This window comes from Euleptes europaea, chromosome 18, assembly GCF_029931775.1.
Source record: "Euleptes europaea isolate rEulEur1 chromosome 18, rEulEur1.hap1, whole genome shotgun sequence".
NCBI lineage: Eukaryota > Metazoa > Chordata > Lepidosauria > Squamata > Sphaerodactylidae > Euleptes > Euleptes europaea.
The window spans coordinates 6,591,001-6,604,518 of record NC_079329.1 but is presented as its reverse complement, the minus strand read 5'-3'; the positions used below and the strand labels follow the sequence as shown (position 1 = coordinate 6,604,518).

General features: G+C 48.7%; 1 protein-coding gene and 1 non-coding gene across 2 annotated transcripts; both read left to right on the top strand.

Moving 5' to 3' along the window:
* Positions 1-2,595: 2,595 nt before the first annotated feature.
* Positions 2,596-13,518, top strand: LOC130490268 (extracellular calcium-sensing receptor-like). Its single transcript, XM_056864094.1, has 5 exons — positions 2,596-2,891; positions 5,725-6,016; positions 8,993-9,784; positions 10,629-10,824; positions 12,614-13,518. The coding sequence occupies exons 1-5, from the start codon at positions 2,596-2,598 to the stop codon at positions 13,516-13,518; spliced, it is 2,481 nt and encodes an 826-aa protein (XP_056720072.1).
* On the top strand, positions 7,267-7,340 carry TRNAK-CUU (transfer RNA lysine (anticodon CUU)). The gene has a single exon. It is a non-coding gene; the product is annotated as a tRNA-Lys (tRNA).

Below are 13,518 nucleotides of genomic sequence, written 5' to 3'. Positions count from 1 at the left end.
TGAATACTAAATATCAATACTTTTCTACAACAGCATAACAATTTCTGCAATTTTCTGCTGTTTCTGTTTTCCTAAACCTCCAGGTAGTAGCTGGAGATCGCCTGCTATTACAGCTGATCTATAGCCGATAGAGATCAGTTCCCCTGGAGAAAATGGCCACTTTGGCAATTGGACTCTATGGCATCGAAGTCCCTCCCCTCCTCTAACTCCACCCTCTTCAGGCTCCGCCCCTTAACCTCCCGCCGGTGGCGAAGAGGGACCTGGCAACTCTAGCATACATACCAATAAAATAATAATTGAATGTAGAGTACTAAACCAAGATTTTAAAATCCAATTTTGGTTAACAAAACAATCTTATGGACCAGGTCCCTCTTCGCCACCAGCGGGAGGTTTGGGGTGTGGGGCCTGAGGAAGGCGGGGTTTGGTGAGGGGAGGGACTGCAGTGCCATAGAGTCCAATTGCCAAGGCGGCCATTTTCTTCAGGGGAACTGATCTCTCTCAGCTGGAGATCAGTTGTAATAGGAGATCTCCAGCTACTACGTGGAGGTTGGCAACCCTATATGGACCAGCGCTCACAGTGTACCACGCTAGTTAGAGTGGGTTCTCACTCTGCCCTACAACTTATTGGGTGACCTTGGACCAGGCAGGCTCTCTCAGCTAAACCTACCTCACAGGGTTGTTGGGAGAATTAAACCAAGACAAAGGAGAAAATTGGGTCTCACTCTGCTCATTTAGGAGGGTGGGAGGGATTAAAGTGTAATCAACATAGAGCTGCAATTATTCTCCTATCCCAAAGGAGGAGGGTGCCACTTGATGCAAAAAGAGATTGCGGGAAACATGCACAGGGCAGTTTCCTGTGTCTTTCCGACAAGTCTCCCGGCATCCTGAAAAAAATCTTGAAAGTTCAAGACTTAAAAAACAACAACACCCTCCTTTTAAGACTGCCAGATCAGTACAGGAGGGGTTAACGGGGGGGGGGTCATCTGCATACCAAACACAGATCTCCTGGGCTGCCCATCCTCTTTATGAGGGGCAATTTTCTGAGGCAAGCAAACAGCCTTCTAATTGGTACTGGAAAGGGCAAGTGTTTCACTTCATGTTGGAACTTGTCCTCAATTTCGTGCACTTATCTGCAATTTTCTCAACAGTAATTGGTGTACAAATAATCTTACGACTCTGCTGTCACATACATTCACCAGTGCACGGTAGTGGGCATGTAAATGCTAGTAATGTGTTGCTTATTTGGTTAATGAGACGAGTGTTGGGACAGGAACTAGGAAGTGGTTCAACGTGTACAACTGCCAGGAATAGATACATCAGTGACAACAGTTCGCAAAGTTTTGTGGCCCAAAGTTAGTTCTCAAGTCTTCAACAGGTATCTTTTTTCTTTTTAAGCGCTGTCAAGTGGCATCTGCCAATGGATGTTTGGCTTGAGTGATTCAGCTGCACTGTGCCCCAGATGAACAAATGAATCATTGCTGGATTCTCTGGCCTTGTGAAATAATTTGTCAGACTCCTAAAACTAGGCTAGATGGCCATCTGTCAGCAATGCTGATTCTGTGAACGTAGGCAGATCACGAGAGGGAGGGCAGGAAGGGCTGCATCAGTGTTTGGCTCTCATGGCCCTTCCTTGCATGCCCAGGGTAATGTCGATCGCCACTTTGGGGTCAGGAAGCAATTTTCCTCCAGGCCAGATTGGCCAGGGATCCTGGAAGGTTATTTTCCCCATCTTCTGGACATGGAGTAGGGGTCACTGGGGGTGTGGGGGAGAGGTAGTTGTGAATTTCCTGAATTGTCCAAGGGGTTGGACTAGATGACTCTGGTGGTCCCTTCCTACTCTATGTAACACCTTTTTAATGAAAGCCAGCCATGACAAAGTGCATAAGCTTTCATGTTCTCTTGTGTTCTTTTGGTTGGTCTTAAAAAAGGGTGTTACGTGTCTTGCCTTTGGATTGAGCTATGGATCAGTGCTGCTATCTATGTTCTTTGCAGGTATTCCATAACATGTCAGATAATAAAACTTCAGAGGGAATACTTTTGTGTTGTTGTGATTTGCAGAAGCCAGAAGCTGCCTTGCTGACTGGAGTCTCTGTTGAGCTCTCCCTACGGTCCCTTTCAGATTGTGCAGCACCTTTCGTGGGAGGTTGCTTCTCCCTTCCCTCTTCTGCCCTCCACAGTTTTCCATCTGGGAGAAATACTCCAGAGACGTTAAGAACTAACGGCAACTTTTCCCACTCCCCGCATTCCCTCCCAGACCATTGAAAAGGGCCTTTTGAGGTCCAGGCACTTCTGCCACCCTTCTGTGCCGAGGATGTTCCTGAGAACAGTCACCCTGGTCCTTCGCTTTTTCTAGTGCTATGTGAGCATTACCTCTTCCATCTTCTCCGCCATCATCCAAGAAGATCTCCTGCTTTTTCATTGTGCCTTGTAGTCTTGACAGCTAGCGGTCTGGATCCTAATTTCTGACATTACCCCAAATAATCCCCAGGAATGAGATCCTCCAGGCCAGGGATCCGGCAAAAGGTGCTTCAAGAACCTTCCTTACTCATTCCCTTCTGTTCTCAGAAAATAGCCAAAGCATTCTGTCACAGATTGATGACACCCCTGGTCCTTGGACTCCCGTTTTTCATTCCCGTGCTCGGCATCACTGGGCACAGATGCCGCTTGCCCACCTTTGGGATGGAGGCTTTTGAGAGAGGAGGAGACGTCCTCCTCGGGGGAGTGTTCCCGCTGCATCCCCACCAGTCGATCGATGCTGTGAAAATCGCCTTCACCCAGCGCCCCAGTCCCATGGTTTGTCACAGGTTGGCTCCGCACCGGCAGATTCTTCCTGGGAGCTTGACTTCTCCTTCCAAAACGGCCAAAGATGGCTTGGGCCAGATCAGCCCCAGGTAAACCCAGAATGTCCAGGTGTGGGGGACGTGAGAGCCAGCATGGTGTAGTGGTTAAAAGCGGTGGTTTGGAGCAGTGGACTTACCTGGTTCTCCAGGTTTGATTCCCCACTCCTCCACATGAGAGGTGGAGACTAATCTGGTGAACTGGATTTGTTTCTCCTCTCCTCCACATGAAGCCAGCTGGGTGACCTTGGGCTAGTAACAGCTCTTAGAGCTCTCCCAGCCCCACCTACCTCACAGGGTGTCTGTTGTGGGGAGGGAAAGAGAAAATGATTGTAAACTGGTTTGATTCTCCCTTAAGTGGTAGAGAAAGTCAGCATATAAAAACCAACTCTCATACTTCTTCCTCTTCTACAATTTCAGGGTTGCCTGAGGGTGGGTACACACACTCACAGTGGCAGAGTGGTCATATGCAAGAGGTACCATAGGAACATAAGAACATAAGTACCAAGTTCAATCCCTGGTATCTTCAGTAGCAGGTAGTGGGAAAGCCCTTATGCTCATAGTTCTGTGAGTCCGCTTAGTGAGAATCAATATGTCCTACGGACTTGGTCTAAAGCGGAATGCATTGCTTATTTATTATCCCAGACTCAGGGGGGCCTGAGTCTAGGATAAAAGAATGGTGTGGTAGGAAATGGCTTTTGTTTACACTCCTATCAAGGCCTGAAGAAGGTGAAAAGCCCACTTAGCTGTGTTTTTGTGTGTGAGGCAGAGGTTTGGATCCAATGGGTCATTTCCACAGAAAGAAGGATTTTCATCTGCAAAGAGCGAGTTTCTTGCCTCCCTGTACACATGAAGCTGCCTATACTGAATCAGGCCCTTGGTCCATCAAAGTCGGTATTGTCTACTCAGACCGGCAGTGGCTCTCCAGGGTCTCAGGCAGAGGTCTTTCACATCACCTGCTTGCCTAGTCCCTTTAACTGGAGATGCCAGGGACTGAACCTGAGACCTTCTGCTTGCCAAGCAGATGCTCTACCACTGAGCTACGGCCCTTCCCCAAAAATAATCTGGAGATTCATGAGATCGGGAAGCTGCCTTATACTGAATCAGACCATCAAAGTCATTATTGTTTACTCAGACTGGCAGTGGCTCTCTCCAGGGTCTCAGGCTAGAGGTCTTTCACATCACCTACTCGCCTAGTCCCTTTAACTGGAAATGCCAGAGACTGAACCTGGGACCTTCTGCATGCCAAGCAGATGCTCTACCACTGAGCCACAGCCTCTGAAGCTCAAAATGCAACCCCCCCTAATTCTGCTCCTGGGGACCCTTAGGAACAGAATTTCAGGGAACATTGGGCTATAGTGGAAAGCAGCAAGCAAGAAAGTTGCACTCCATGGATGCATCTGCTGAAACACACTTCTGAATTCAGCCCAGAGAGAAAGAGGCAGATGGGCTGCAGTGAATTAGCAATAGCCCCTCGTGGTTAGGAATCGCTCTCTCTACCTGCGATGTGGAGTAGTGGATCTGCCGCCCTGCCCTTCTGCAGTCTGCCTCTATGAGTGCCGTATTTCTAGATTTGTCAGTGCCTGTAAAGGTGATAAATGCCCAATGCCCTTTCCCTCAAAGGAAACCAACCACCTTACGCAGAGAGGTGAGAAACCCGAAACGGTATGAACATGTGAAAAGCACTGGGACTGAAGTGATTTTGTGTGGGATGGCCCCATTCACATGTGCATCTAATCTCTCGATGCTCCAGTTCAGTCCGCATATGCCCCACCACCCTGTTTCCAGAGGCATAGCTGGTTTATACCCTGGCAACAAAAGGTTTTGTGGACGAATCAACTTTTGTGGATTAGAGCCCACTTTGTAAGAAGTATGTATGTATTAAGTTTGCCAACTCTGGGTTGGGAAATACCTGGAGATTTTTGGGGCGGAGCCTGAGGAGGGCAGGTTTTGGGGAGGGTCTTCAATGCCATAGAGTCCAATTGCCAAAGCGGCCATTTTCTCCAGGGGAACTGACCTCTATCGGCTGGTGATCAGTTGTAATAGCGGGAGATGTCCAGCTACTACCTGGAGGTTGGTAACCCTAGTATGCATGAATATATAATATATATCCCTGATATAATAGGGATAGAAAGAAAATGGGGCGGAGGAATGTAAACAGTGGGGCCAAAATGGCCACAAAGTACAAGAGTTACTATGTCTGTAAAGTGTAGGAAAAGTTACATTGTTTCTGTACGTTCAACTTAACTACATGAATGTAACAAAGTAAAATTGAGTTTTTTGAACAGTTTTCATCATAAACCTGCTGATCTTAACCAATACAGCAACCTCATCCTCAAAACAAAACTTCTCTGGTTGTTCTACCTGGGATCGTGTGGAGTCAGAAAGACTATCACACAGGTTTCATCCTATATTCGAGTGAATATTGATTTTTAACCACAGACCCAGATCAGAGAAATAACTTTCCTCTTCATCAGTTTTGATTTATTTTACGTGTCTGTACTCTGTTTTTCTCCCCAGTGGGGCCCGACAGCAGTTTACAATCTCATTTTCCCCTTCCACATTTTATCCTCACAACAACCCTTCGAGGTAGGCTGTGCGGGAGTGACTGACCCAAGGTCACCCAGTGAGCTTCCATGGCAGAATGTGAATTTGAACCTGGGTTCAAAATCAAGAAAATTGGCACATAAAAACCAACTCCTCTTCTTCTTCTTGGTGGTGGTCTCCCATCCAAGTATTAACCAGGGCCAACCCTGCTTAGTTTATGAGATTGGACCAGACTGGTCATCCACCAATAAGGGTACGTGACAATAGTAGATAAACCTATTCATGCCATCTTCCCACCTCCCGAGTAGAACCCAAACCCTCTGTTCCCCTTTCTCTACAGCTTGTCCTTTTGGTTTTACAAGCTCATCCAAACCATGGTCTTTGCCACTGAAGAAATCAACCAGGACCCCACCCTTTTGCCCAACATCACGCTGGGCTTCCAGATCTTCGATTCGTGCAGCGTGGTCTCCCGGGCCCTCTTGGGCACCATGCAGTTCCTCACAGGCTTTCAAAAAGTCATCCCAAACTTCCGTTGCCGGGAGCACCCTCCGCCAGCCGGGGTTATAGCGGAGGCTGGCATCACAGAGACCGGGATGATAGCCAGGTTGTTGGATCTCAACAGATTCCCTCAGGTGAGAACTGTGCTTGGTGCATGGAGTCATGGTTAAGATCGGTGGTTTGGAGCGGTGGACTGTAATCTGGAGAACTGGGTTTGATTCCCCACTCCTCCACATGAGCGGCAGATGCTAATCCGGTGAACCCCACTCCTGCACGTGAATCCAGCTGGGCGACCTTGGGCTAGTCACAGCTCTCTTAGCGCTCTCTCAGCCCCACCTACCTCACAAGGTGTCTGTTGTGTGGAGGGGAAGGGAAGGTGATTGTAAGCCGGTTTGATTCTGCCTTAAGTGGTAGAGAAAGTCAGCATATAAAAACCAACTCTTCTTCTTCTTTTTCTACTTTGGAATGGGGGAGGCATTGGCAAAGGTCATGTCCGAGTCCTCAGCTGCCTCTATGGGACCTGGGCTCCCTTTGCACAGTTGGACCCCAAGAGAGGAAGGAGAGGCTGTATAAATTTTTTAGTGATCAATTGAGATCCTTCCTCTCATACATTGATAAAATAACACACAACAGACGATCACACCGTTATAAAACAGCAGCAATCCTACCTTAAAGCAATTGTAAACATGCAGGGGGCGGGGGAAATTCGTGCAGAAGTAGAAATTTTGGCAAGGGAGGTTTTTCATGTCACGGTACTGTGGAAAGGAAGACAAGCACAGCCTGCCAAAAAAAACCCCCGTTTCTTAAGCAAACTCTAAACCTATGGGGTAGGGTTTAGGGTTGCCAGCTCCAGGCTGGGAAATACCTGGAGATTTTGGGGATGGAGTCTGAGGAGGGTGAGGTTTGGAGAGGGGAGGGGCTTCCATGCCATAGAGTCCAATTGCCAAAGCTGCCATTTTCTCCAGGGGAACTGATTTCTATCGCTTGGAGATCAGTTGTAGTAGCGGGAGATATCCAGCCACCACCTGAGGGTTGGCAACCCTAGTAGAGCTGCCAATTTCAGGTTGGGAAATTCCTGGAGATCGGGGGTGGAGTCTGGGGAGGGTGGAATTTGGGGATGGAAGAGACCTCTGCAGGGCACAATGTCATAGAATCCACCCTCCAAAGCAGCCATTTTCTCCAGGGGAACAGACCTGACCTAGTATATCTGGCTTACATCAACCCATTGTGGGCATCCAAGGCCTAAGACTGTACTCTGTCACCCTCGAGAATGGCTGCTCCCCTGACACAAGCTATGTTTGCCCCAGCATCTTCCCCCTGGGTACCACATCTGGCCACATCTGGCCACTGCGAGACTGTCGTTTCAAAAAGCAGTCATGTCAGTGCCCGGCTAGCTCAGTTGGTAGAGCATAAGACTCTTAATCTCAGGGTTGTGGGTTCGAGCCCCACATTTGGGCGGAAATATTTTTTGGGAGGGGCCGTGGCTCAGTGGTAGAGCATCTGCTTGGCATGCAGAAGGTCCCAGGTTAGGTTCAATCCCCGGCATCTCCAGTTAAAGGGACTAGGTGAGTAGGTGATGTGAAAGACCTCAGCCTGAGACCCTGGAGAGCTGCTGCCAGTCTGAGTAGACAGTACTGACTTTGGACCAAGGGTCTGATTCAGTAGAAGGCAGCTTCATGTGTTCATGTATCTGCAGTACAACAGATAGATTCGAGCCCAGTAGCACCTTAGAGACCAAGAAGATGGTCAGGGTATAAGCTTTCGAAGACTCAAAGCTCCCTTCGTCAGATACTTTGTCAGTGTTCTCATGAAGGAAGCTTTGATTCTGGAAAATTATGCTCCCAAAATCTTGTTGGTCATTAAGATGCTACTGGACTTGAATCTATCAGATGGTAGTAATTGCACAGATGGGCCATGTGGGGGAGATGTGGTTACATGAATTGATTTCAAAGAGGATGCTGTGTTTAGCGTCTAGGGCAGGGGTGTCAAACATAAGGCAGGGGGGGCTGGATTTGGCCCCTTGAGAGCTCTTATCCAGTCCCCAAGCTGGCTGGGGCAGCCACCCCCACCCTGCTCCTGAGGTGTCAATTATCAAAGACTGTTAAATGAAAGAAAATACTGTAAGAGAGTTATTGTTTTAAGCGTGTTTGTATTTTAAGTTTTTAAAAAATAAAGTAAAAAATTATACCGTTAATTGGCTTTTCCTGTGTCTTCTATAAAGTTTGTATCTCCGGTACCTGGCATTAAATTTTATGGTGCACACGGCCCAGCCCAACCAAGTGATATTTATGTCATACCCACCCTGAGCCTGTCTTCAGCTGGGGAGGGCGGGATAGAAATAGAAATAAATAAATAAATATCCGGCATGCGTAACAAATGAGTTTGACACCCCTGGCCTAGAGGAACACAGCAAAAAATTTTTTAAAAAGTATTGTGGCATCCTGACAAATTTATTGATATACATGTTTACATAAAGAGGTTGCACTGTGCCTCTTCTATTCCCCCCCCCCGCCCTTTCAGGATCTTAGTCTAACCACTATACTGCACTGGCTTTAGTTACAGAGGTCTCTTTTTATATAGGGGAAACCATAACAGGGCAACGGGGCCATTGGATACAATCAGTATTTGCTTCTGAATTTGCTGAAACATGGGATAGTTATGTTAGGGTTGCCAACCTCCAGGTACTAGCTGGCGATCTGCTATTACAACTGATCTCCAGCCAATAGAGATCAGCTCCCCTGGAGAAAATGACCACTTTGGCAATGGGACTCTATGGCATTGAAGTCCCTCCCCTCCCCAAACCCTGCCCTTTTCAGGCTCCGCCCAAAAAACATCCCGCCGGTGGCGAAGAGGAACCTGGCAACCCTAGTTATAGCTGAGTTGCCATACTCCATTACTACTGATCTCCAGGTGACAGAAATCAGTTCCCCTGGAGAAAACGGCTGCTTTGGAGGGTTGACTGGTGTCTATGGTATTATATGCCGCTGAGGTCTCTCCCCTCCCCAGGCTCCACCCCCCAACCTCCAGGAATGTCCTAAGCCAGAGCTAGAAACTTTAATTTGTAGATATACTCTGTGTAACTGATGGACGTTTCCTCCCAATGTTCCAAGATCAGCTACTTTCCCATGGGCCCAGTCACAAATGGCGGATCCCAGTTCCCGTCTTTCTTCCGCACGGTGCCCAGCAACGAACTCCAGGCCCTCGGCCTAGCTCAGCTGGTGATTCATTTCGCCTGGTCATGGATCGGGCTACTTGGCGAAGACTCAGAATATGGGAAGCAAGGCGTTGAGGTCGTGCGGGAACAGGTCCTCAAGAAGAGTGTTTGTGTTGCCTTCGAGCACATGCTTTCCATCTCACCTAACCGAGACAATGCAATGGAAGTCGTTGATATAATCAAAGATTCCCAGGCCCGTGTTATTGTAGCTTTCTGCGGGGTTGAGATGCTAGCTGTACTGAATAGGTTGCATGAGCAGGGAGTAAGAGGAAGGGTGTGGTTGTACTCCGAGTCCATGACCCAGATCGTCTTCTTCAAGGATCAGAAGGCCAACCAGATGCTCAGCGGCTCATTGGCAGTTGTGCACCACAAAGAAAAAGTTCCAGGCCTGAGGGACTTTGTACACCATCTCCATCCCTCTAGTTCTCCAGAAGATGTCTTTATCCAAGAGTTCTGGAGCAAGGTCTTCAATTGCTGGTGGAACGCAAGCTCGGGGGAAAGGACCAATAATGCCCACCGCTGCACAGGGGAGGAGAGCTTGGGGAATGGTACCAATTCCTTTCTCAGCATGCCTGGCTTTGGCTTGGCCTTCAGCGTCCACAATGCAGTCTACGCCATCGCCCATGCCTTACATAACATGATGCAGGAGGAGCCTAGAGGACCAAAGACCTTTGGGAACAGGACTCAAGTGGGAACTCATCATGGATTCAAGCCTTGGAAGGTGATGTCTAGCTTATATGATGTGTGTGTGTGTGTGATAATTGCCATCAAGTCCCTTCCGACTCATAGCACCCCTATGAATCAATGTCCTCCAAAACATCCTAGCTTCAACAGCCTTGCTCAGGCCTTGCAAACTGAGGGCCATGGCTTCCTTTATAGAGTCAAGGCATCTCTTGTTGGTTCTTCCTCTTCTCCTGCTGCCCTCAACTTTTCCTAGCATGATTGTCTTTTCCAGTGACTCTTGCCTTCTCATAATGTGACCAAAATACGATAGCCTCAGTTTAGTCATTTTAGCTTCTAGGGTCAGTTCAGGCTTGATTTGATCTAGAACCCACTGATTTGATTTTTTGGCAGTCCACTGTTTCCATAATACTCTCCTCCAACACCACATTTCAAAGGAAACCACTTTCTTCCTATCAGCTTTCTTCATTGTCCAGCTTTTACACCCATACATAACAATAGAAGAAGAAGAATTGGTTTTTATATGCCAACTTTTTCTACCATTTAAGGGAGACTCAAACTGGCTTACAATCACCTTCCCTTCCCCTCCCCATAACCTTTCCTTTCCTTTTATCCCTTAGAAGCTCCTTGATCAATTGATCTTGAGCAGCATATATCTAGTGTTGGAGGGATAGAAGGACTGTAACAAATCTTGCCACTGACATTGTAGCCTTGGGGTCCCTATCGCTTAGTAAAAAAGGCAGTATGTCAATCACAGAGGCATTTGATTTGTATATCCTCCCCATAACAGACACCCCAACAAATGTATGTACAAGACAAAATCTAATACCCTCTTTTCTCCCTCTACTCAGTTGCTTCGGTATTTGAGGAAAGTTCATTTCAAGAACAAGGCAGCTGAGGAAGTTTTTTTCGATGAACATGGTGACCTTCCTGCCCCTTTGGACATCTTCAACACGCTCTTCCGCTCCCAGGACGAGGTCAGAATTGTGCTGGTTGGAAGAATTGCATTCGGCCCCTCCCAAATCAAAGAGCTGGAGGTTAACCATAGTGCTATCTTGTGGGCTGGAGGGAGCACAAAGGTGAGGAAGACAATTTGTGTGTTTCCTTAAATGCCGTATCGACATTCTATGATTAGGGCTGCCAACCTCCAGGTACTAGCTGGAGATCTCCTGCTATTACAACTGATCTCCAGCCGACAGAGATCAGTTCCCCTGGAGAAAATGGCCGCTTTGGCAATTGGACTCTATGGTATTGAAGTCCCTTTCCTCCCCAAACCCCACGCTCTTCAAGCTCCACCCCAAAAAACCTCCCACCAATGGCAATGATGGACTTGGCAACCCTTTCCATGATGTAACTTGGGCACTCTGTATTGGAAGGTATGATAAATCTTAATATTTTCTCATTCATCAAATTTGAGTCTGTGTCACAAAAACAGCGCATTGTCTGCCATTCTGTTTCCAAGTTAAATTCAAGCTGCTGATTATGACTAGGGTTGCCAACCTCCAGGTGGTGGCTAGAGATCTGCTACTACAACTGATTTCCAGCCAATAGAGATCAGTTCCCCTGGAGAAAATGGCCGTCTTGGCAATCGGACTCTATGTAGGGTTGCCAACCTCCAGGTACTAGCTGGAGATCTCCTGCTAATAGAACTGTTCTCCAGCTGATAGAGATCAGTTCACCTGGAGAAAATGGCTGCTTTGGCCATTGGACTCTATGGCATTGAAGTCCCTCCCCTCCCCAACCCCCACCCTCCTCAGGCTCCACCCCAAAAACCTCCCGCCTGTGGGGAAGAGGGACCTGGCAACCCTAACTCTATGGCATTGAAGTCCCTCCCCTCTCCAAACCTCCCTCCTTAGGCCCCAACACAAAATCTCCAGGTATTTCCCAACCCGAAGCTGGCAACCTTATGTTCTGCCATTCCTATATTTTAATCTACATTTTTAAAGGTAATATTGGAATTTCAACAAACAATGTCACTAACTAGATCACTTCTCTTCCCCACCCCCCCCCGCATCCACGTGCCTAGATCCCTGTCTCTGTGTGTACACCAAGCTGCCCGAGGGGCTACCACAGATCCTACCTCGCCCATAGACCAACCTGCTGTTTTGACTGTGTACCATGTGCAAGTGGGGAAATTTCAAACCAGACTGGTGAGTGAGTGGGCCTTCCATCCTCTGGGCATACCTATGCTACAAACGTATATCAGTTTTATACCAGTAGACATGGCTTCTCACAGAGAACCCTGGGAAATGTCTAGGGTTGCCAGGTTCTTCTTCGCCACTGGCGGGAGGTTTTTGGGGCAGAGCCTGAGGAGGGTGGGGTTTGGGGAGGGACTTCAATGCCACAGAGTCCAATGGCCAAAGCAGCCATTTTCTCCAGGTGAACTGATCTCTATTGGCTGGAGATCAGTTGTAATAGCAGGAGATCTCCAGCTAGTACCTGGAGGCTGATAAAAAATAAACACAGATAGGTAAAAATACAACTGACCATCTATATTGTGTCTCACAACTCAGCTCTTAGCCTAACATAAATGATGCACAGTGCACAAAGAATACTGTGACATCAGAGAGTCCATACGTGATCCTCATAGGTATCGCAAAAGTACAAAAATAATCCTCCAGGGTATTACTCCAATATCCTCTTCTTAAGTTAAGCAGGAGAGTGTGAGACTCAATATAGATGGTCAGTTGTATTTTTACCTGTGTTTATTTTTTTATCTACTTCCTTACATTGAACACAGAGGTGTCAGGTTTCTCCATCAATACCTGGAGGCTGGCAGGAAGGTCAGCCATCTGATAGTTATAAGGTTGTTCACTTTTCCTGCCTTTGCTTCTAGACTTGTCCATCTGTACCCGGTGCCCAGAGGATCAGTGGCCAGATGAAGAGCAAACACGGTGCCTACCCAAAAGGGAACTATTCCTTCCTTTCCTCGAGCCCCTGGGCACCGGCCTGGCCGGCACCTCCGTCTGCGGCTCCCTTCTGCCCATCTTGGTCCTTGCCCTCTTCGTCGCACGCCGGGACACCCCTCTGGTGCGGGCAAACAGTTATGAACTCAGCTACCTGCTCCTGGCAGGGCTGAGCGCCGGTTTCCTCAGCTGCCTTCTCTTTCTGGGCCGGCCCACCCGCAGCGCCTGCCTGCTGCGTCCGGTGGTCTTCGGGCTGGCCTTCGCCCTCTGCCTTTCCTGCCTCCTGGCCAAGACCCTGATGGTGGTGGCGGCTTTCAGGGCAACCAACCCCGGCAGCCGCGTGAGGCGGTGTCTCGACCCCCGCGTGGCCCGCGCCGTCGTTCTGGGGGGCTGCCTCCCCCAAGTCCTGCTCTGCGCGATGTGGCTAGCCGTCTCTCCTCCCTCCTCTGTGAAAGACACATCCTCCGTCCCCCGTGCCATAACACTGCTGTGTGTCGAAGGCTCACCTGCCGCATTCTGGGGCATGCTCCTATACCTGGGCCTGCTGGCTGGGTTCACCTTGGCCGGAGCTTCCTTGGCGCGAAACCTCCCAGACGCCTTCAACGAGGCTTGGCTCATCTGCTTCAGCTTGCTGGGGTGCCTCGGCGTCTGGATGGCGTTTGTCCCCGTCTACCTCACGGCGAGAGGAAGGCACACGGCAGCGGCGGAGGCCTTTGCGATCCTGGGCTCCAGTGCGGCCTTGCTTAGCGGGATGTTCTTTCCCAAGTGTTACATCCTTTTGGTACACCCGGAGCTGAACACCCGGGGCTACCTCATGAGAAAAGGCCCTCACTGA